General features: G+C 45.1%; 2 protein-coding genes across 2 annotated transcripts; both read right to left on the bottom strand.

The window, feature by feature from the left end:
• Nucleotides 1-1,542: 1,542 nt before the first annotated feature.
• Nucleotides 1,543-8,030, bottom strand: dph3 (diphthamide biosynthesis 3). The gene is made up of 3 exons (XM_076042036.1): nt 7,812-8,030; nt 7,541-7,615; nt 1,543-3,940 (listed from the first exon to the last, which is right to left on the bottom strand). Exons 1-3 carry the CDS (start codon nt 7,917-7,919, stop codon nt 3,869-3,871), a joined length of 255 nt encoding a protein of 84 aa, XP_075898151.1. The 5' UTR covers nt 7,920-8,030; the 3' UTR covers nt 1,543-3,868.
• Nucleotides 8,031-10,224: 2,194 nt separating this feature from the next.
• LOC142898603 (D-beta-hydroxybutyrate dehydrogenase, mitochondrial) lies at nt 10,225-21,747 on the bottom strand. Its single transcript, XM_076041624.1, has 4 exons — nt 21,382-21,747; nt 11,106-11,258; nt 10,806-10,939; nt 10,225-10,718 (listed from the first exon to the last, which is right to left on the bottom strand). The coding sequence occupies exons 1-4, from the start codon at nt 21,734-21,736 to the stop codon at nt 10,353-10,355; spliced, it is 1,008 nt and encodes a 335-aa protein (XP_075897739.1). The 5' UTR covers nt 21,737-21,747; the 3' UTR covers nt 10,225-10,352.
• Between the last annotated feature and the right edge of the window lie 208 nt (nt 21,748-21,955).

Here is a 21,955-nt window from a genome sequence, read left to right as displayed (position 1 = left end):
GATTTGGAGGAACCGGGGGAGGAGGAAGAGGAGCGGGAGAAGGAGGAGGGAGGATGAGACTCAGTGGAGGAGGAGGAGGAAAAGGGAGGAGGAGCAGGTGAGAGGAGGAAGAGGAGCAGGAGGAGGAGGTGGAGGAGGTGGAGGAGGAGAGAGGAGACTCAGTGGAGAAGGAGGAGGTGGAATGTTGAAGAAGAGGAGGAGGAGGAGCAGCAGCAGGAGACTCAGTGGTTGATGAACAGGAGGAAAGGGAGGAGGAGAGAGGAGGAGAAGCAGGAGAATGAGGTGAAGGGGGAGGAGAGAGGAGACTCAGTGAAGGAGGAGGTGGAACGTTGAAGAAGAGGAGGAGGAGGAGAGAGGAGACTCAGTGGAGAAGGAGGAGGTGGAATGTTGAAGAAGAGGAGGAGGAGGAGCAGCAGCAGGAGACTCAGTGGAGGATGAACAGGAGGAAAGGGAGGAGGAGAGAAGAGGAGAAGCAGGAGAATGAGGTGAAGGGGGAGGAGAGAGGAGACTCAGTGAAGGAGGAGGTGGAACGTTGAAGAAGAGAAACTCCAGCAACTCCCGCCAACCTGAGAGGGTCTGAGTGTAACTCTGCTGCATGGCTGACCTTTGACCTGTACTTGGACACTTGGTGCCTGCTGTCCTCACAAAGCAACAACATCCTCTGGTTGTATTGCTGTTGCCATGACGACTTCTGGCCTCACCTGCGGCCTTTTTGAAGATTCACTGTAACAGGAAGCTTTAGCTCTTGTTTCCACCAGTGGCACTGGTGGACATTGGCCACAGACATGAACACAACACAACACTACACAACACTACACAACACACGGCACCGTTCAGGAAAGACATTTTCGACAAATTTGACAAGATCAAAATCATTCCAAAAAGGCTGTCATACCAAGAAATGTTTGAAAATCAATCTACATATTTTCTTTTCAACAAGAGGAAGTCGAGCCAATATGTAATTCTTTCTGCGTTTAGCTTTGTGTAGGTGATCCTTTGGTTCCCTCTCGTGGACATCTCGACAACTACATCCATCACCCACAAAATATGTTTTTTATTTTATTGAAAAGTATTTTAACCGAATAACGCATTTAGAGAATACATTCAGCAAGAATGACAACAGACGGTGGTATGTAATCTATAAACGTAAGAGTTCCGGGTTGATAATCAAGACAAAAATGAAAAAGTCGGAAGATGGTTAAGTGTTGCTACCTGCAAGCTAGCACTACCAGCCTAAAATTGAATTAAAAATTATAAACTGAAAATGCAGATTTTTATTTTATCTATTGATTGATTGATTTTTATTTATTTATTTATTTTTATTTTTGCATAATTTGGATCTGGAATTGTGTACAGCATAACCAACAAGTGACATTTTTGAGAGGAGCTTTATTCTGAAATGCTACCACAACATTTTCTGAACTTCAGTGAGGGGCTTTCTGGGGTGCTGATGGGGGAACTAGCAGCCTGAAATATAACGATAGACTGACAGGAATTATTACAAAATTTTGATCTGAAATCATGTAAGACGCTGTCCAAAAGTCACATTTTTGGAGGAGCTTTATTTTTGAAAAGCTATATCAGAAATTTCTGATATTGAGCGGGGGGCATCCTGGGGTGGCGTACTACCAGCCAGACATGGAATAATGGACTGACAACAACGAATTTTCAAAAAAATATTCATCTGAAGCCAAATACAGAAAGAATCCATTCTATTTCCTTATTGTGTGAACTGATTACCGTGATACCTGGTTTACACAGAGCAGGCAAAACAGTGATGGTTTGCTGGCTCGACCGCTTTTGTCAAACTGTTGCTTGGCTTGACCACAGTAAGCTAGCGCAGCAACGACAGTCATTTGCTGTGTACATAGAGACGCGGCAGACATGGGAAAAAAGAAAAAAAAAATTTGATTAGGAATAGAGTGTTTTCACCGACGTCACATTTTTGCCAGTTACCCGGCTGTGCGGCCATATTGGCGATCCTCAGATAAAAACAATAAGACGAACAGCACGTTGAATGTACATTTTGGGTGGAATTTAAATGTCAAAACTACAGGAAAGCCAAGAGGAACGTGTGGAAACTGCAAAAATATAGAGAGAAGGACTTGGTCAGCGGGAGAACAGTGATAGAATGAATTATTGTGGTTAATAGGAGGTGAAGATCCATACTAACTAGACCCCTCATGAAAGATCACCCGGCGGCAGTTCTATTTTCAATATCATATTCAGATAGAGTGAACTATCTGGTCTTTTCTCCAAGCCCATACAGCTGAAGACCTTCAATGTTATAAATGTTTGGATGCCTATAACCAGAGAGTGTGCAGCTGGGTGAGGGAGACACAGTCTTAGCTAATTGATGACGTGTGTGTAATAAAAGCCAATGTAACCCTGCTTCTGGAGATCTACTGTCCTGCATGTTTTAGACTTCTCTCCAATCTAACACACCCCATTATAATTATTTGTCATCGTTCTCAACCAGCCGAAGCTCATCAAGGGCTTGATAAAGAGTTAAGAATGGATGTGATGAAGTAAAGGGAACATCTCCACTGACTTGCAATCACATCATTTGAAGTCAAATCGCAATTCTCACGTTCGATTCACCTAATAACACATTTTACGTTCACGTAAGTTTCATGTTACGTGTTTCGTTGAAATATTACAGCTAAAAAAAATAATTGTGATCATGAGAAACTGAGTTGGAAGACACAAAACGTAAATATTCACTTTCAGGTTTATAATTCAGGGAAAATGGAAAAAGTAGGAAGATAGTTAAGAATGGCTAACTGCAAGCCAGCGTTAAAAACTGTGAGCTGAAGTTCTAAGACATCTTTGTTTACATCCATCACCCACAAAATCATTTCTTTCATTGATGGAAGAAAGTGTTTTATTAACCGAATGATGCATTTAGAGAACACAATCAGCTGGAAGACAACGAAAGGTGGTAGTTTACTTTTTCGTCATAAGAGGAAAAAATAATAATAATAACAAAAAAAACGTGACGTGGTTCGTTGAAATACTGCAGTTAAAAATAATGATCAAATAAATACCAACCACCACTGAAGTCTTTCTGGTTCCAACAGTCTGTAGCGGCGCAGAGGAGGGGGTTGGGAATGGGCAGAAGACCTAGCTAACAGGTGACTGCAGCTAGCAAGCTGCATCAATTAGTCGATGCATCCCTTCTGGGAAGACCGGAGATCAAACCCACGGGTTCAACATCACCAAATTAAGGTCAGAGGTGATTAATTATATTTCTTACCACCCAATAAATAAGTATTGAAGTGGCTGGTACCACCACCTCCCTGCCAACAGGGGGGGCACAAGGACCTTGAGCAACTTCCATCTGACCTCTGACCCCCAGAGGGCAAAGAGTGCGATGGCCCAGCTGTCCCCACAACTGTCACAGACCCATGCACGCTTGTCCTCTGTGCGTAGCCACAGGAAGTGGGAGCAGAGACGGCGGAAGTCCTTACATGTTTCGAGTGTCGGCATATTTGGGCAAGTTCTCGTAGCGCAGCACAGCGACACCAGCTGTTGCTAACTCAACTGTGACAATGTGCTGTGAGCTGTGTCAGACCCCAAAACAGAGATACGCCTAGCAACCCTCTCACGGCGCTCCCTTGTGGCTACAGGTAGTAACAGTAAATTGTAGTTTTGAATATAAAAATATTTACAAAAGTCCATTTCAGTTTCACAGCTGGTGAAAAAAAAGATGGAGGAAATAAAAAGGCATGCGAAAGGAAAGGATGGTGCAATAAAATAATGTGGTTCTTTTTTTGTTTGGTAAAGTGGGTGAGATATAAAGTCTGGGGCTGCTTAAATATTAAACAACAGCATTTAAATCAATCGGATCAGTTCTTCAGGGACGTCTTCACGATTGGACGACCTCCAGCTTGTTGTCAACAGGTGGCGCTTCAATGATTTCTCCACACAGGAAGGCCTCCTGCAACACAAACACCTCGGTGAAAAAACAAACAAACAACACAACAACAACAACTGATGTGAAGGTTTCATCACTTCCCGTTCCAGCAAGGAGCAGTTACTGAGTCTACAAGCAGAGCTCCATCGGACTGAGGTCATAGTTCGGTTTTCTTGACGAATCGGACTTCTCTCCCTGTATACGTGTACATATATACACCGTATACTTGCAGCTGAGAAAATCGAACTACTGACAGGGGCGTCCACCTCTCCCACACTAGGGGGCGGAATGAGTCTTTTCAGCGCGGTGTAATGTCCGCACTGGTCTTCAATTTAACCAGTTTCCTCACCTAACAGCTGCAGATGTGCTGCGCCACCATAAGCAGATTGGTCAGTTCACAAACATACACAACATATTACTGGCGAAGCCCACATCTACCACAGTGGATATACTGGTGTAGTGAGCGCTAGCTGATAGCCTGAGACGACTGCTTTCCCTCGGCCGTCGTGTTTTCTTTACTTTGGTTGAAATGGCGAGCAACATGTTGTGTGTGTGTGTGTGTGTGTGTGTGTGTGTGTGTGTGTGTGTGTGTGTGTGTGTGTGTGTGTGTGTGTGTGTGTGTGTGTGTGTGTGTGAGACAACAGCAGACAACAAAAGCATGTGTTGGATTCTACACTTTGTGCCGTCCCCGTGTCGAGAGATCCGGACCCTTCGTTCTTGGTGCATACGGGTTCGGAAAACAGACGGTGGGAGAGGGTTTGGAATTGTAGTCTATGGAGCTTCAGTGAGGGCAATGAAACGTATCTACGACGCCTTTTATTGTGTTGATATATAGAGGTAGAAACACAACGGTAATGTTTTGAACACATTTCTGAATCATTCGCAGATCATTTGAGAGACTTTGTGGACTTGTGACGACGTTCAGAGGCTCCAGGAAGTTACTGACGCCAATCCCGCTCCAGGTGAGAAGCGCCATTTTTCTGTATGAAGTGGCGAGTTGTACAGAGCACCGTGTCGTTGCAAACTTTTTTTTGGAGAACACAAATTAACTAAAAAGGTTCTCGATTGTGTCCTCAGCTATGCACAAACTTGTAGGAGCACCACGTGGAAGGAGATGGTGTCCTGAATGCTTTTGTTCCAGGGGCAGGCGCTACCACAGGGCTGTGGTGCATGTGCACAGGCATTGTCCAGTTATACTCCAGCTAAGGCTCATACATGGCGGAGAAATTCAAATTCCAATCGCATTATCTGGGTTCTCAATTGGAGTTCTCCGATTCCAATCAGAGTTCTAAAACTCAGATCACAGGCCGGCATCACATTGGACGCGGAAGCACCGCAAAGAGGCGCGCCTACGACAATAGTGCGCTAGCAGCCCTCTGGTTCACACCAGACACCCACGGCTCCACGATGCTGGGGCCATTAGAAAAATCTTCCTCCAGGTAGAACAGTGAACCTTCTGAAGTTTTGCTTCAACCTGAATATGGAACAAGCAAAGCTTAATACTGTACAATCAATAACTTTATTTTTCACATAAGCAAAATTCAATTTAAAATTAAAAAAACTAACTCATGAAAATAAAGTAGGATCTTTTTTTTACTTGCAGCGTTCCAATTTAAAATTCAACAGGAACCTTTTTCCACGTCTAATAATACAAGTAAACATACAATAACTAAAATAAACCAATGAAGAACTGACAGTAATATCCTCCAATCAACGTCCTGTCCCGATTGACGCAGCCGAAATACCAGCAGAGCATTCTGGGATTTGCAGTATGAAGGGCCCAACACACTGCACGCAAAAAAACAATTGTGGAGCAGCGTTCTCCCCAATCAGATTTAGACAACTTGCCAGCTTGTCCCATTTCAGTGCTAACTTGTCCAAACATGCATTTACCTGTGTCAACAAGTCACTCCTACTGGTACCCTCCCTTTCATTGATGCCATGGCTGCCAACTCCTTCGTGATGTGAAAGTCTGCAGTTATACCACGCAACAAGATGTGTTGTTGGGCTTTGTCACGAACATGGCAGCTCTCATCCAAAGCCAGAGTTTCCAGCGATGTCCTCGACCCGCCTCGTTACAGTACGTCCCGAGCGCGGCACAGTCGCAAATGCTCCCTTTTCTCTGGGCATATCAGTGCAACAGAGTCCAACAAGCCCTACTTGATAAACCCTCCATCTCCATCTCAGTGTTGGGCCATTTTGTGAGCAAGTTGCAGTTTTGTTAGCAACGCATCAGACTCTTGCATGTGCGCTTCATCAGACAGACTTCTGTATTCATCCTCATGTTTGCTCATGTCGTGGCGAGTCAAATTGCAATCATTGAACGCAGCAACTTGTGTACCACAAATTAAGCACACAGCTTTACCTTCAGTATTCTGTAAAGAGGTTCTTGGCAGTCTGTGTCTTGTTGAAAACATGGCACTCGTTATCAACTTTTCTTTTCTTGGCGTGAGCCTCGAATGGAACCGAGCTGGCATCACTTGTCGCTGCTCACCTCATTGCTCACAAGTAGTACGAACGAAACGGTTTTCAAAATAAAAGCAACACAGTTGTCTTGTATGCATGGCATAAATATTTTTAATAGCCTTCATGTTCTTAATCAGGGGTGGGCAATTATTTTTTGCAAGGGGCCACATGCCACAAACTACCTTCACGATTGACCGGTAGATCGCGTTTTTTATGACTGGTCTCATGCGGGCCAGACAGGAACATGCAGCGGGCCAGATGTGGCCCGGGGGCCGTACTTTGACAAAAACGCGTTCACTGCATTGGGGCCTTTAGCGGTATACTGAATGTGCTGTATAAAAGCAGCGGGCCAAATACAATGACACTGCGAGGCCAAATTAGGTCCGCAGGCCTGAGTTTGACACCTATGACTAACCCCCAAATTAGTTTTTTGGGGTTAGGATACTGTTGTTTCCTTTATACGCAAAACTACCTGGGTTGTCCCGCGATTTTGCAATCCTCACGTACGGAGCAGTTTCCACGTGGTTACGCGCACGCATTGACGCATTTGCAGACACATCCGGTCTGTGTCTAAATTCAAGGTCTGCATCCTTCAAAGGAAGCGTCCTCCGTTGGAAGGCGGGTCCTCCGAAGGACCCGGCCGAGAAGGACGAACCCAAACCCCGCCTCCCCGGTAACCACATGGGACGGTCTAGCCTTCAGCGTATTTCCTGGTTGCGCCAGCGCCGTTTCCTACTGCTGGCCAACCCCGGAAGTGACGTTTTTATAGCATCAAGCTAACCATTTGTTCGCCATCCAACCATGGCGTTGGATGTTCAAATAAGTAAAAACCCCTCGATAAAAACTCAATATTTTAGGTGAAATTTGAATACTTAAATTTATACGTCGTGTCTTTGCCGTTAGATTCCGCCAGTTCAGCTTACTTCCCAGGATCCCAGGATGTTTAGCAGCAGCACGCAAAGCATCCTGGGATACAGAAGGATATACAGTAGTATAGTATATAGGATATAGTAGCGGTGCATCCTTTTAAACGGCTAAAAGTAGGGCGCATTTGGAGCGTCCTTCAAATTTTAGTGAATTGGGACAAGCCTTCGCGCAGGATGCAGACCCTAAATTCAGACACAGCTTTTGTGTAAATTGGGATGAGAGGGGTTTCACCTTGTCGTAGATGACCCGGATGATGAGCGAGCAGCTGGGGCACGTGGCCACCTCCTCCCCGTTCTCCAGGTCCTCCTAGGCGCGCGCGCGCACACACACACACACACACACACACGCACACACACGCACGCACGCACACACACGCACACACACACACGCACACACACACACACACACACACACACACACACACACACACACAAGATGAGTGTCACCCCTGAAAAGTGGAAACTTCCCTGGCTAGCAGCTAACGGCTAACTCCGCTGCTCACCCTGCTGATGGCGAACTTGTCGCCGCAGGGACAGGGGAAGTAATAGAGCTCCTCGTCCTCGTCATACTCAAAGTCCTCGATCTCCACCTCGTCGTGAAACACCGACATGTTTTGTTTTGCCAAACTCAGGACCCGCTCAGGACAACAACAACATATCTGCCTCCGTGCGTGCGCTGTGGCGCGGCGCGATGACGTCAGCGGAAATAGTCGCACTTTATGGCATAACTGTGTAGAAAGTAGGGTTGCCACCCGTCCCGTTTCTTTCTAGAATTGCTCTCTTTTTTCACCGCCTGTCCCGGGAAAAATAAAATCTCTCCCGGGACAGAATTTGTCCCGTTTTTTTAGGGAAAATGACTAAACCTCATTTGATTTCCGTCTGAGGTCTAGATAGGGTCAAGAGTACCCAACCCTCCCGTAAAATACGCGATTGTCCCATATTTGGCAACTAAAAAAACTGTCCCGAGCAGTGTTACACTATAGTTGAGCAGCTGAACGCTGTTGAGCCCTGACAGAAGAGAAAAAAAACAACACAAATCAAATCGGAACTTTGTGTAAATTAAGAGTGTCAATAATGTTTCAGAACGAACTCTCTTAGAAAGTGTCAGTTTCAGAGTATGACAATAATACATTTTATTCAGCAGTCTCTGTAGAGACAGGAGCAACGACACAATACATCTGGTATAAAACACAATAGAAGACACATCAAGACGACAAAAGACACAGTGGAAGGCGAGATGACTGACCCTGAGCTGCTCTCAGAGAGGAGCTGCTGGAAGTCTGAACATGGTCTGTGTGTCCTACTGAAGAACATTGAATCCAGCAGTTTCAGCTGCAGGTCCAACGACCTCTGGCTGAGGAGCCACTGGAGCTCACTGAGGTCACATCTCAAGTTTCCCTTTTATTTGGGACCAACAAGTGGTTGATATCCACCCCCTCAGGATCCATCAGGCCTGTATGGATTTAGTGTCAGGAAGTGGCGAGGTCACTTACAGTGAGGCCTCCAGCAGGCAGACAGAAAGAGCAGCAATGAAGGTCTGGAGGTCCTGGAGAAGCAGCAGGAGATTCTGCTGATGAGATGGTGATTGTGCTGAGGAGGTCAGCAGGTCCTGGTTGTGGTAAGGAGTGGCAGGAGCCAGTCTGCTGCCACCTGCTGACCACAGGTAAACCAGAAGAGCAGAGCTGGTATTTAGCGCCAGTCACACTGGTTTCCAGGAAGCAGCACACCGCTCCATCAAAAAACATCTCAGCGTGACTGACCACAAGCTCCACAATTTAACATGCCATGACCTCTGAAGAAGAAGAAGAAGAAGAAGAAGCTCCTTGAACAGAATTAAACTGGCGTGCCATTTGTTATTTAACATCTGCTGCTTCTGTCTGGATCAAACTGGGAAATTTGTTGTTGTTTTTTTCATGAAAGCCCTGCAGGTGGGAATAGAAAGTTATTTGTTCTAGCAACAGAACTTTTTCAAGAGTGAGTCACTAAGTCACCAAGATGAGACTCTGGACGTGCAGAAAGGATCCCAGCAGGCCTCACATACCTGAGACTTCCTCTCAATAATCATTATTATTATCAGTAGTAGCAGCAGTAGTCGTGTCATGAGATACAATTTGTAGGAGCCCTTTTGTATTTATTTTATATTAATTTTATTAATTTCCCTTTAAGTCAAGTAATCACGTTCATGATGACTGCTGGCAGTTTTTAGTATCACATAAAAGGATCTAACCCACCTGTGCAAACTTGATGGCAGACAAAGGCAGGTTGGATTTTGTTGAAGCAGTGAAATTGGAGACGTCAGCCGACAAATGGTTGTCAATGTTTTTTGAGTCCTTTTATGAATCGCTTTAAATTATTCTATCGTCTGTTGTATTATTTTTACCATTTTGTGCCTTTTTTGGAATAAGACCTTTTGTTCTCTCAACATCTTGACTCTTAAATTTTTGTACCTTTTACAAATGGACATATTGAAACCACCTTGGCATCCGAAGTAAACGCCTTAATAGAAGGCATTGCACGCTTCTTTTCAACTCCTTTTCAAATATGTAATTTAATAACTTTTAATGTTGGATTTATATCTTTCTTCCAGTCAGACTTCAGTTGGTTGCTACTTTTGACGTGTTTCAGTGGGGAAAAAAACCCTAGTCTGATGAAGAGAAAAAACAATTTTAAAAAAAATGGATTTTAAGTCGTTGGATCTACTTTTCATGTTGTCTTATTGTTTCTGCTTCCTCGAATTTTATTTCCATGTGATGTTTAGACTAGTGATTTTTCAGCAGCAGGTGGGAGACTCTCAACTGTCTCTGCTCGACTCTGAAGCTGCAAGGGCCTCTAGTGGTGGACAAGGGTACTACTTCTTTCCTTCCCTCCCTCTCCGCGCTTTGTCGACGGATGATGAAACATGGGCAGACAACGGCGTTTGATTGTATTCACGTGTTGTTTATCATTTTTCCACAGCGATGAAGCAACAACAACAATAACAACACAACTGTTAAAAAAAAACAAGAAAAAAATGGCGTCAAAGAAGAAGAAGAGGAGGAGGGTCATTATGTGTTGTAGAGCAGCTCCCTCCTGCAGGCGTACATAGGACTAAGGGTAAAGATGGAGTCGACGAGGCTGGTGGGCAGCAGCGGCAGCAGGCTGAAGAAGAACCGCTCGGCCGGCGAGGCCAGCAGGTAGCGGCACCGCGGCCTCGGCGACACCACAGCATGCAGCATGGCCTCCACCACCGGCTCAACGCTCTGGAAGCCTGAGCGGCAGGTGGAGTTAAAGTAGTCGTGGGCCAGCCGTATATAGCGCTGGTTGAAGACCTTCTTCTTCTCCTCGTCCAGCTTGTCCCAGATGTCGGAGGCCGTCTTGGCCGGTATGATGTTGGTGGCCCGGCCGAAGTTCCCCGGCTGGATGATGCTCACCTGCAAGGGGGCAGTGGTTGAGGGAGGAAGGTCACATTCAGCGGGTGTAGAATAAAAAGGAGAGGTGCTGTGGGGGTGAGGAGGTACCTTGACTCCAAAGCTGGCCATCTCCACCCTCAGGCAGTCAGCAAAAGCCTCCAGACCTCGCTTGGAGACGCTGTAGGAGGCCATGTTGAGGCAGGTAAAGAAAGAGAAGATGCTGGAGGTGAAGAGCATCCGGCCTGTAGCACATAGTAGAGGGTGAGAGGAGGAGAAGAAGAAGAAGGAGAGAAGGAGTGGAAAGAGAAGGGTGAAGTTAAGGCAACTTCACCCTTCTACATAAAGATGACCTAGACAACTGACACTCTTTACAGAGAAGAAGAAGAAGAGTTGAGCGCTGCTGCTGACCTCTGCTGGCCCGGACCAACGGCAGGAAGGCGATGGAGGTCCTGATGGCACCAAACAGGTTTATGTCCAGCATGTGCTGGAAGTCCTGGACGGAGCTCCACTCGATCTCGGCCCAGTCAGAAATCCCGGCGTTGTTGACCACAGCCCACAGACCTGAGGGTCAGGGAGGAGGAGGAGGAGGAGGAGGAAGAGGAGGAGCAGGGCAAATATCTGAAGGAGGGGGTCCAGTTTCACCCGTCAATAATGTCAATAAAACATGTTGGCTGGTGAAAAGTCTATATTATAATGCCCATATCACTAATTTTAAAAATACAAATTAGATTTTAACTATTGGGGAAATAAATAATTGAAATTTTTAATATGTTTTATAGAAATTAAAGTTAAAGTCCCAGTGATTGTCACATCCCGAAGGATAAGAAATTTGTCCTCGGCAATTTGACCAATCAAACCCCTGAGGGAGCGGTGGGCAGCAGCAGTGCCGCCCCGGGAATCATTGGGTGATCTAACCCCCCAATTCCAACCCAGAATACTGAGTGCCAAGCAGGGAGGCAATGGGTACCATTTTTACAGTCTTTGGTATGACTCGGCCAGGGATTATATAGTGATTATATAGTCCAGACCCTTGTCCAGCAGTGGCGGCAGCTGGTCTTTCATGGAGGGGAAGCTCATTTTCGTCCTACATCATAAAATGCATTTGTTTACTTATTTATACGTAAATTCTACCTTCAATTCCTTTCAAGAAAATGATCTATGACTCTGTTGTACCAACTAGCCGTCTTTTCCAGGGACTTGACCAGTGTCTTCTCAATGGCCAGCAGAGCTAGGCTGCTTAAACTGCCTTGGCCCATTGTATTGCGGGTTCAAGACTTGAGTTGCTTTAAACTGGAGAAGCTCCTCTCTACAACTGTAGATGTAGCTCAAATTGTTGCCACTAATGACACGTTTGTACAGCTGAGGTATTGCACTGTCGAACTCCATGTCTTTCAGAAACAGCAAGAAATAACACAGCTTTCCTCTGTTGCCCTGCAAGTCCTGGTTTGAATACAGGACTTGAAGTTCAGACCTCAGTCTCACTGAATCAAAGCCATAACTTTTTAGGACACTCATATTAGCTGCCATTATGTGAAGCTTGCTGGCAGCTAGCTCACTTGCTGGCAGCTAGCTCGCTAGCTGGAGCTACTGCGCGAGGACGGGGGAGAGGCTCAGCCGCTCCCGCTATGTCAGAAGTCAGTCTCCAAACACAAGCAGCTGCAGTCTACAGAAACACCAGAAATAGATGCCAGAATTGTTGCTAGACGGGTTTAACAAAGACAAAGACACGAAGAGGATCAGTGAAGTTTAAAACTTGAAAACTGCTTTGGCGGATGGTTATACTTCAAGATCGCTGATTCGCTCATTTCACTGTCAATCAAAAAGGATTCAGCCTCAAACAGATCATCCAATTATCATGCAGAAGCCGAGGCCTGCATGATAATGCATATTTCCGGGGATACGGAAGATACGGAAGGCAAAAAAAACGTCCAGGGACCTTCGGTCCGCCTTGCGGCCGTAACTCAGCCCGCGCTGGGTCCGTACGAAGCTGGATTAGCAGGTAAACAGCTGCTAAAGGGTGAAGCCTTCACAACAGTAAGTGTTTAAATTGTGCCTGTTTCGTAAAGTTTGGCGTTTCCTCTTCACTCCCGCACCGGCAAACTGAGGAAGTGAGGCTCAGCAGCGATGAAGAGTGTGACCAATCACAGCGGAGTGGGCCGGGCGGGGGCGTACACCGGCAAGGCTGGGGGTGGAGTGAAGTGCAACAGAGCGTTTTCGCGGGATGCAGTAAATACGAGGAAACGAGCCGCGAGATACGCAAATCTAAAAAGCTTTCAGCGCGGAAAATCGTCTGTAGCTGCTCTGTAGGGGCCAGACATCAAATACAAAAGCCCGAAAATCTGTATAATAGGTCAGCTTTAAGCACGGTGACGCTGCGGGGATGAATAATGAGAAAGAAGTCGCATCACTGTCAGTTACGTGCGATAAGTAGCTACAAAGACAAATCAAAAGACAGCTGGTGCTGGATAAACACAAATATAAACTTAAGTTAGAGGCTTTCCAAATTTCCAGAAATTCCAGAGAAGCCTGGCCAGGGAGTTAAAAAGATGACCAGGCAGGGGTAAACTCCCAACCACCTTTAATGGCAGTGTGGGAACCGAGACAAATAAGCTAAATTCCTTCTCTATTGCAGGGGTGCCCGTTACGTCTGATCACGACGCTGAAGTTGGCACCACATTCGCCGTGGTGCTTCTTAGGTTTCGATTCCACCTTTTAAAAAAAATCTGCAATTTGACCGCGAGATGGCTGTGTTTATCCCAACACTTTGCAACATATAAAATTCAGCGAATCATTATGTCGATGTTGAGGTGAATTTTTTCCCACAAAATCATACAGTAGAAATGGACATGTGAGGTATCATTTTTGGCCTTTTGGAGGGGCTCCAAAGTTGACAACTTTGCCATTGACATTATGATAGTTTTCATTTTTCAGGTGGATTATTTCCAAAATTCTACAGTAGAAATGGACATGTGAGGTATCATTGTAAAGCCCGGGAGCTCTACTTTTATAATCACATTATGATATGACATTATGATAGTTTTCATTTTTCAGGTGGATTATTTCAATGGACATGTGTACTGTATAGTCATAGTGTATAGTACTGTAAGTTTGGAACCCCACCCCTACTGGGTGTCAGGGACACACCAGTGACCGTTCCTCTCCTACTTTCACCAGTACCTCCCTCCCCTTGCTCCTCATCTTTCTCTTCCTAGTCTTCCTCCTCCTCCATCTCTTCCAACTGCAAGGTGTTAGGGTGAAAAATCCTTTAATAAAAGAAATGCATTAATCAAACACCTTAATGTAATATTAAGTCCTGCAGCACAGCATCCGAAACAGATTAATAACAGGGTGTCTGCAGGCAACACAGGCAAATGTCCATAATTCCAGGTAGTGGGCAATAAAGATAAGGCAGAGACAGTGGTCACTCAAACAGACAGCACTGTTCTTAGAGTACTGAGTTGAGTGGTCATTCAAACAGAGCACTGTTCTCTAAATGCTGAGTGTGTGGTCAGTCAACTAAAGGCCACTGCCTTCCTCCAAAACATACTGGTAGGAAGGGGACTTTGACCTTTTCCTGTTCAGGTGGCATTCCCTCCTTCTTTCTCTTTATCTATCACACTCTCAGGACGTCAACTGCGTGTATTGGACCAAAATCATAAGGAGGGTCCACGACCTCTCCCTGCAAACAAACCAGAGCCAATCACTCAGGAGTTCATCCCATATAAACTCTGTCTGGTGCCAGGATCTTGGTTCTACCTTGGGAGGTCACCTGGAGACTTTCCTTCGTGGTTCAACTGGGACTGCTCCTCTGGCCAAACAACGGGGAATCCATGTACATGATTGCTTGTTTTTTCACTATTAAACCTTCTAGAACTTAGGATTTTTGTACAACTCCTTCTTGGATAAACCAACATGCCACAAAGGCCAACCAGATAGTGTAATTAATTGATAAAGTGAGTGATTTGTTCAGAACATGTTAACAACACAACAAGCTTTCAATCAAAATAAAGCATTTACTTGACTTTATTGACTTTGCCATGGCCAAGACAAGTGTGGGTTAAGACATAATGAGGTGATTTCAGCCTTTGAGTATTTTGGGCTTGTTTTGAGGGTGCTCGTAGAAATATTGCCTGAGCTGCATGTGCAAAATCTCTTTATCATAAAAAAACTGCATCATCCAAACAAAATCTTGTGATTTTAGGATTAAAATAAGACAATGATATTTATAATTAACGGATTCACTTCAGAAAGGGGACATTGATATGTTTCCCAATGAAATTTACAATGATACCTCACATGTCCATTTCTACTGTAGAATTTTGGAAATAATCCACCTGAAACAATGAAAAATATCATAATGTCAATGGTAAAGTTGTCAACTTTGGAGTCCCCCCAAAAGGCCAAAAATGATTGTAATGTTTTGTACTGGATACCGTTTAAACCTTTATTGTGAAGGTCACCAGCATTACTGTTTTAAGTATGAAGCATTATTTTGATAAGCACTAAAACCGGAAGCAATAAGAAACACGGAGGTAGAGAGTGAGACGGTGAATAAAGAAGTACGCACATGCTACAAGAAATTTTGAGTGTCCAATTATTATATAGATACGCTATAATACTTCTCGTATATAGCCATATCACAACATGGTGTCAGAGTGATAGTCGTATGACTATGGACTCAAGCGAAGAAAAAAAAGAAAGAAAGAAAGGAAGAAAAGAAGACGACAAAGAAAAGTCGAAGATGGAGGCATTCGGCGTACCTACCCCGAAAATGGATTGGGATTCATCCAATTTACCAGATGCGTGGCGGAGATTCAAGCAACACGCTGAGCTCATGTTCACAGGACCCCTTAAAAACAGAACCGAAGAGGAAAAATGCAGTTTCCTTCTGCTGTGGATCGGCGATAAAGGGCGGGACGTCAGCAACACGTGGACACTGACGGAAGATGTTAAGTTGCTTAAAACCTACTACGACAAATTCTCAGAGTACCTCACTCCAAAAGCAAACCCCATATTTGCAAGATACACATTTCATGAGAAGACGCAAGAAAACAGTGAGTCATTCGAGCACTTTGTGACAGAACTCAAGCTGTTAGTTAAAGATTGTAACTACGCAAACAGCGATGAGATGGTGAGGGACCGCATAGTTTTCGCTACCAACTCATCTAGAGTACGCGAAAGGTTACTCAGCCAAGGACCGGAGCTCACGCTCGAAAAAGCAATCGACATTGCCCGCTCCCACGAGCTATCAAAAGCGCAGCTGAAGATTATGGCGAACAACAAAAGGCAGACAATGCCTGAAATGTCGAAAATTCAACCACTATGCAAAAGTATGCAAAACCAAGTCTCACATTCCAGGTAGGACAGTGCACAGAGAAATCCACACAGTTAAAAAAGATGATGATGATGATGATGGATCGGAGCTATTTGTGGACACTGTCTACACACTACTACAGAAAAAGAAGATGAGGAAAGCGCATATGCAGACGTTGGGTTGGGATCACAAGACAGAAAACTAACTTTTAAGTTGGACACTGGGGCACAAGCAAGCATCATACCAGCAAAAGATTTTAATGCACTCATGCCTAACGTACAATTGATGACAGCTGACCGCAAGTTGACAGGTTGTGGCGGGCATACGCTAGAAGTGAACGGCTACTGCAAGATAAGAAGCCAATATAAAGCCAAGTCAACCACCGAAAGGTTCTATGTAGTGAACTGCAAAGGCCCACCAATCCTAGGCTTCAAAGCCTGCAAAGCCCTGGGACTCATCAAAGTGGTGTACGCAGTCAACAGTGACAAAGAGAGCAGCACCCAATCAGACCACATCCTCGATGAGTATGCAGATGTTTTCAAAGGCATCGGCACATTCCCAGGTGAGTGCAGTTTTAGAATAGACCCCAGTGTAGCGCCAGTTGTTTGCTCACCACGGAGGGTACCATTTGCCCTTAAAGATCGTCTAAAAACCGAGTTGGACAACATGGAAAAGGACAAAATAATATGCAAGGTGACAGAGCCTACTGAGTGGGTTAATGCCCTGGTAGTGTGTGAGAAGCCAAAAACACACAAACTCAGGGTGTGTCTAGATCCAAGACCCTAAACAAAGCGATAATGAGGCCACATTATCCCCTACCCACATTGGAGGATGTGACCTCCAAGCTAGCTGGGGCAAAATATTTCAGCACCTTGGATGCCAGATCTGGGTATTGGGCCATCAAGCTAAGTGAGGAGTCCTCGATGCTCACAACGTTTAATACCGCATTTGGAAGGTATCGTTTCCTCAGGCTGCCCTTTGGCATCGTGTCCGCCCAGGATGAATTTCAGAGGAGGGTGGATGAAACCTACGAAGGCCTGAGAGGAGTAGCCGGCATCGTGGACGACATCGTTGTGTTCGGCAGAACAAAGCAGGAGCTCGACACCAACCTCCGAGCCATGCTCAACCGCACCAGAGAGAGAGGGATACGCTTGAATCCAGATAAGTGCCGCATTTGTGTCCCTGCTCACAGGCGACGGTTTGAAACCAGACCCGCTTAAGGTGAAAGCCATAACAGACATGCCACCGCCAACTAGTGAGGCAGAGCTCGAAACTCTGCTTGGCATGGTGAACTACCTGGCGAGATTTGCACCCAATCTAGCCGACGTGTGTGCACCACTCAGACAACTGCTTAGGCAGAAAACAGAGTTCAAATGGGACACCACACATGAAGATGCATTTCAGAAAATGAAAGAAATCATCACAGCGGAGCCGGGACCAGTGTTAGCCTATTTTGATCCCGAAAAAGAAGTAACACTACAAGTGGATGCGTCAAAACACGGCCTGGGTGCAACCATCATGCAGGAAGGCAGGCCAGTAGCGTACGCATCCAAGCTACTCAACAGCACAGAACAAAACTACGCCCAGATCGAGAAAGAACTATATGCAGTCCTGTACGGGTGTAAGAGGTTCCACGAGTACCTTTATGGACGGAAGATAACTGTGGAATCCGACCACAAACCGCTAGAGACTATTTTCCGCAAACCCCTAGCTCTTGCTCCACCGCGCTTATGCGCATGCTGCTTGCAATGCAAAAATACTGCATAACTCTCATCCACAGACCAGGCAAAGAGATCCCGGTAACCGACACATTGTCGAGAAAATCCCTGGATGAAGAGGACGAGTCTCTATCTGAGGCTATGGAGACACAAGTCCATACTGTCATTAGCACAGCTCCAGTGAGTGCTGATAGGCTAGAAGACATCAAGACGCAGACAGCTCAGGATGAGCAGCTCTACACTCTGAAGCAAGTCATCCGGTCAGGCTGGCCGGAGACAAGAAAGCAATGTCACCCACTCATCAGCGAGTACTGGAGCCACCGTGATGAGATCACAGAGGCTGATGGAATTCTGAATTCTGCTAAAGGGTGAGAAAATAATCATTCCACACAAGCTCAGACCACATATGCTCAAATGCATTCACACAGGACATTTTGGAGTCGAGAAAAGCAAACACAGAGCAAGAGACGTGACGTTTTGGCCAGGCATGGGTCAACAGATCGAAGAAATAGTGAAAGAGTGGGACATATGTCAAACACACCGCAGTTCCAATACTAAAGAACCCATGCTCTCACATGACATCCCAGAGACCCCATGGGAGACTGTAGCAACAGATCTATTCACATGGAACTCTGAGAACTACATCATCATCTGTGACTACCTTAGCAGGTACTTCAAAATAGAGCGCCTGCACAATATCACCACAGCCGCTATCATTCGCAAGATAAAAGCAGTGTTTTCGAGGCATGGAATCGCCCGTCGGGTTGTCAGCGATAATGGGCCATGTTACAACTCCCAAGAATTCAAGCAGTTTGCAAAGTCGTGGGGCTTCCAGCACATCACTTCGAGCCCACACTACCCACAGAGCAACGGGTTAGCAGAAAAAAACGTCCAAACTGCAAAGCGAATCCTCACCAAGGCCAAAGAGGACAAGAAAGACCCATACCTCTGCCTTCTGGAGTACAGAAACACACCTGTCGACGGACTCAAATCACCAGCCCAGATCCTGATGAGCCGCAGACTACGTTCCATCCTGCCTATGACAACTCAGCAACTCCGACCTCAAGTCGCTCCCGAGGCTACTGTCCATGCAAGGAGGGAAGACTTCCAGCAGCACCAGAAACAACATTACGACAGATCTACCAGACCGATGTCAACGCTGCACACCGGAGCACCCATCCACTTCCAGCAGGAAGATGGCACCTGGAAACCAGCGACAATCATTCGACCAGCTGAGACACCGCGGAGCTACCACATCCAGACCATATATGTATATATATATATATATATATATATATATATATACATATATATATATATATATATATATATATACATATATATATATATATAAATATATATTTAAAAAAAAATACATTGTAACAATTGTGACATTGCATTGCGTTCATATGCATTCAAATCTGTGAGATGTTCAAAACCTGAATATTGTCAGAGTTATTCCCTCACAAGGTTATTCCAAAGTTCACAGGAGTATCTCAGAACTTGTTGATCTACTGAGTGTAATTGTTTTCTACTGTTGTGTTTTTCTTGAAGTAGCACATTTAAATACTGTAGCACTTTTGAGTATACTGCTGTTACATTATGTTCTGAAGTTAATTGCACTGCTGAGAATTTACAGTCCGACTTTACTGGAACAGAAATGTTATTCAAGAACCTCGGTTCTTGTGCATGTCATTTGATTATCTCCATAGGCACAGCTTGTTTTTTTTTTTTTGTTAAAGGGAGATGTAATGTTTTGTACAGGATACTGTTTAAACCTTTATTGTGAAGGACACCAGCATTACTGTTTTAAGCATGAAGCGTTATTTTGATAAGCACTAAAACCGAAAGCAATAAGAAACACGGAGGTAGAGAGTGAGACGGTAAATAAAGAATACGCACATGCTACAAGAAAGTTTGAGTATCCAATTATTATATAGATACGCTATAGACATAATGATTCACTGAATTGTATATGTTGAAAAGTGTTGGGATAAGCACAGCCCTCTAGCGGTAAACACCGCGGCGAATGTGGTGCCAACTTCAGCGTCGTCAGGCACGAACCCAATGATTAGAAAACACGGTGGATTCGGTTGATTTTGGTCATAATGTATGATGTGCATGTTTTTCTTTTTATATGTGCTGTGTTTTACAGTGAAAGGTAAATGTGACGTATCGGCTTCGGCACTGTTCAGATCTAATAAAGTAGACATAAAGCAGATTTCATTTTAAACCTGAAACTATAATGAACAAAATCAATGTATACTTTAGATACCAGCATTTTGTATGAGACCAGACAGGGACAGGAAAAAGAGTTTCGCTGTTGTTTTCTTTAAATACACGTGAATATACCGGGGTTGTCGCGTGAGCTTGCAATCCTCGCGTAAACTGATCGAGACGCCACGCGAGACGCGTCGCTCGGACAATGCGCTTCAAACTGCGCACGCACCGCAGGCGCGCCGGGGATCCTGGGAGATGCTGCTAGCAAACGTTTGCGTTACACACACACACACACGCGCGCGCGCACGCACACACACCAATTATCCCTAACAAAAATATACAGCAAAACATCTTAACGTAAACGCACTTTTACTGATAAAATAAAACATAGGCATATATAACCTTAACAATTTTAAACCATGAGTTTTCTGTGCAATGATAAGCATACATGCACATGGGAACATGCTGACCCATTTAATCCTCTTTCTTTCCTTCTTTCTTTCTTTCTTTCTTTATCACTGGACTACAAATATATTTCTGAATTAATATGTTTTCCTATTTTAAAGTAGGTAGATCTTTTTGACTTGGTCATTTTAAAAGTAGCTTGCATGTTGAAAAAGTGTGAGCACCCCTGATCTATCGTTTTGAAAGTAACTCTGTTGAGGCTTCGTCTGTGTCACCCTTTTCCTTCTCCCCTCCTCCAAACATGGAAATTAAGGAATCTCAAGTCCTTCTGCTCTTTAGAGGCTGCAATGTGCGGAAAAGCCCTGGGCCAGACAATATTTGTGGAAATGTTTTTTTTTTAAAAATTGTACAGAACAATTAGCCCCAATGTTCAATACGATTTTTAAATCTTCTATTGTCCAAAAACTGTTCCCACTGTATGGAAAAGTCTGGTTATTGCTCTTGTGCCAAAGTCTACCAACCCTAGCCAGCTTAGTGACTTTCGTTGTGTAGCCTTGATTTCGCTTGGAATGAAATATTTTGAGCGTCTTTATTTATATCTTTGTGAAATGCTTTGTGTTGTGTGATCTGCTGCAATCCAATTTCCCCACGAGGACAAATAAAAAGACTACTACTACTGTAAAAACACAACTTTAGCGGCCTCTCGAAATAAATACACATCTATCTCCGTTCACAGCCCCGACTGAGGCTGCGATTGTGCGACGAGCTTCCAAGCAACTTTGGATGTGATTGTTTGTTTGTTCTTTAGTGCTTAATGAATAATATTTTTTTTCAAATGACTGGTAAAAATTGAAGAAAAGTTTCAGTTCAGTTTTTTTTAATTCATACAATTTTCCTTTTTTTCCACTATAATATTGTTGTCATTATGAAAATGTACCCGATGTGGGATTAGTGAACGGATTCTACTCTATTCTGCACTATTCTATGCCATTCTACTGTCCTCTGTTCTATTCCCCCCTGCTCTCACCCTTGTGGGGCAGCTGCTCCTGCACCATCCTGAGGGACTGGGCCACGTCCTGGTCCTGAGTGACATCCAACTGCAGCAGCTGTAGGCTAGAGGAGCAGAGTTGGGCCAGGCCACGGGCCCCGGGGCCCTCGGCACGCAGACAGCCTGCAAACACAGTGAAGCCCTGCTGGTCCAGGCGGTGGGCCAGCTCAAAGCCGAAGCCACTATCACACCCTGTGATCAGCACGCCGTGGCCATGGCCGTCCTGCGGGGGGTGCTCTCCGCGGTGCCACACCGCCTTGACAAAAAGCCACAGCAGCAGCACAGAGACAGAGAGGCAGCCCACGGCCTGGCCCACCAGGAGGGCGCTGCTCATGGTGGAGATCTGGAGGACCAGAGGACAGGAAGGAGGTCTGGAAGACTGGATGTCTTGAGGACTGCAGGTCTGGAGTTCTGGAAGACTGGGGGTCTGGAGGAGTGCAGGACTGACTGTCTGCCAGCTGGCCATGGCACACCACCTACTATATATAGGCTGGCAGGGAGCACCAGAGGGTTCTGTGCTGCGTGTAAAGACTCATTGAGGCCATTGGTTCCG

The sequence above is a fragment of the Nelusetta ayraudi genome, unplaced genomic scaffold (assembly GCF_046127955.1).
Source record: "Nelusetta ayraudi isolate G7.1 ecotype Tasmania unplaced genomic scaffold, CSIRO-AGI_Nayr_v1 ptg000004l, whole genome shotgun sequence".
Classification (NCBI taxonomy): Eukaryota; Metazoa; Chordata; class Actinopteri; order Tetraodontiformes; family Monacanthidae; genus Nelusetta; species Nelusetta ayraudi.
This window is presented reverse-complemented; position numbering and strand designations above follow the sequence as displayed.